At 47.5% G+C, this 2,101-nt stretch overlaps 1 protein-coding gene across 1 annotated transcript; it reads left to right on the top strand.

Annotated features, from left to right (window-relative positions):
• Positions 1–256: 256 nt before the first annotated feature.
• Positions 257–2,097, top strand: LOC105310490 (trafficking protein particle complex subunit 2-like protein; the record flags this gene model as incomplete). Its single annotated transcript, XM_011386665.2, has 3 exons — positions 257–528; positions 1,764–1,851; positions 1,981–2,097. Coding segments are annotated over exons 1-3 (348 nt in total), but the record flags the coding sequence as incomplete, so codon positions are not given.
• Positions 2,098–2,101: the final 4 nt, after the last annotated feature.

The raw sequence follows: 2,101 nt of genomic DNA, 5'->3' as shown, positions 1-2,101 counted from the left end.
CAGCTAGTATTATGGGGCTAGGAGAGCACATGCTGGGACTGGGCCCCACACAGAAGGTGAATGACCTGTCCAGGTGACAATGTTCATTGTTAGGCTGTGCTCAAATCCATTTTTCTGAGCCATGTTCTCTTTTCTGCCCACCTTAGTCATGCCCCTTTGCAGACAGTATAGAAACCTCTTCAAATTAGTTTGGGTCCCCTGAGGGCAGTGCCCTTAGCAGTCAGGAGGATTAAGCAATTGGTTTTAGAGAATGAGAGCCTGTTTCCATGGCTAGTTAGCTCTGTGGCCTTGTTTTCATAATTGGCTCTCCGAGGTGGATTCTCATTACTTCAGTTGTTGTCGTCCTTTCTTGCAGAATTACCCTCTTTACATCCGCAGTGTCCCCATGGAGAACGAGCTGAAGTTCCACTACATGGTGCACACGTCCCTGGACGTGGTGGATGAGAAGATCTCTGCCATGGGGAAGGCCCTGGTGGACCAGAGGGAGCTCTACCTGGGCCTGCTGTATCCCACAGAGGATTACAAGGTGTATCCTTTACATCCAGTGGATACCTGTCAGAGGGCCTCTCCCCGCGGGGTTTGCATCCGCGGATTCCGCCTGCAGTTGTGTGGTGTACTGTAGCATCAGCTAACCTTGAAAGGCATCTTGTACTGTCAATGTAAGAAATGTCCACAGCTGTAGAGAATTTTTATAAGAGTTTATTTGAGCCAAACTGATGACATATACTGGGGAGCAAGATCTCAAATGCTCCAGGGAATACAGTTTTGCAGCTTTTTTTAATGCATTTGAAATTAAGGAGGGAATGTAAGGGAGATTACATGGAGGTGGGGGAAAGCGGAGCGGGGATTGGATTACAGGATAGTTAATAAGATTATATGCTCTCTTGAGGGTGGTTATTTCAAAGGTGTGTTAATCTAGATGCATAGAAATAATTGATAGGGCTTGCTTAAGACAAAAATAAACCTTTTACTGAAAAGTTTTCTGCCTGGGATGTGAGGGCTTTCAGCTGTTGTGGGGATTAGGGGAGCTTGAAACTAATTAAAACCTCATGCCCTTTTTTTTCTTTAGGAGGGTGTTTGGTTTGTAGAAGAACTGCTTCATGCCTGCAAGGATTCCTTTCTCAGCGGGGCCACCACCTCTGAGCAAGGATGATTAGTTTATTAATTTCATTATCAGGCCCAGCCTCAAGTCACTCTGAAATCTTAACTACTCCCTTGGAACAAATGGCTTGAAACCCTTGGAGTTCAAAGACATTCTCGCAAGCAGTAATGTAGCTTGCCCACAGTGATGCTTGCCCGGGAGCCACTGTTCTGTGAGGTGAAATGGCCTTTAGAAGTGTGGACACCACAGGCAAGACTGGCCATGATTGTGAAACCTTTGGTTTTGCAGTTAATACTCAGGCTCGGCATTGATTCATAAGGAGGCTGGGGCCGCAGGGCCTGGGAAGGGCAGCCCCAGAGTTTGAATCAGGATGGGGCTTAGCTGTCTGCTCTTTGCTGCTCCAGTAAACACCAGGAACTGCCCGCAAAGAAGTGTCCAGTCATAGAGGAGCATATTCCAGATGTTCCTCCTGGTTTTGTGGGACTGGCCCAGCTTGGGGCACTTCCTTTGATGAAAGGTTGTCATGTTTCTCCAAAGCATCTTTGGGGCCAAGAGACATACACAGATAGCCTTGCACTTGCACACTCTTCACAGTGAGGCTGTGTTTCATGCTGCCACAGGGTCCCCGTGTTGACAGCGTGTTCCTTAACCAGCTGTGTAGATATGGCTACGTGACCAACTCCAAAGTGAAGTTTGTCATGGTGGTGGATTCCTCCAACACAGCACTTCGAGACAATGAGATTCGCAGTGTAAGTGCAGGGAGTCTGTAAGCTGTTCTCGGGCCTCTTTGTTTTCCCTTGTTTTGAAATGCCGAGTAGCCAAAAATCTGGCAGTAGTTGTGTGTACATATGAATTAAGAATGTCGGTTCTTGTTTTAGATGTTCCGGAAGCTGCACAACTCCTACACAGATGTGATGTGCAACCCCTTCTATAACCCGGGGGACTGCATTCAGTCCAGGTGGGCCGGCTGCTCTTGGGTTTGCCACCTTCTTTTGTAGG

Source organism: Pteropus vampyrus, unplaced genomic scaffold (genome assembly GCF_000151845.1).
Source record: "Pteropus vampyrus isolate Shadow unplaced genomic scaffold, Pvam_2.0 Scaffold4609, whole genome shotgun sequence".
Taxonomy (NCBI): domain Eukaryota; kingdom Metazoa; phylum Chordata; class Mammalia; order Chiroptera; family Pteropodidae; genus Pteropus; species Pteropus vampyrus.
The sequence above is the reverse complement of the archived record's forward strand: the minus strand, read 5'-3'. Positions and strand labels throughout refer to the sequence as shown.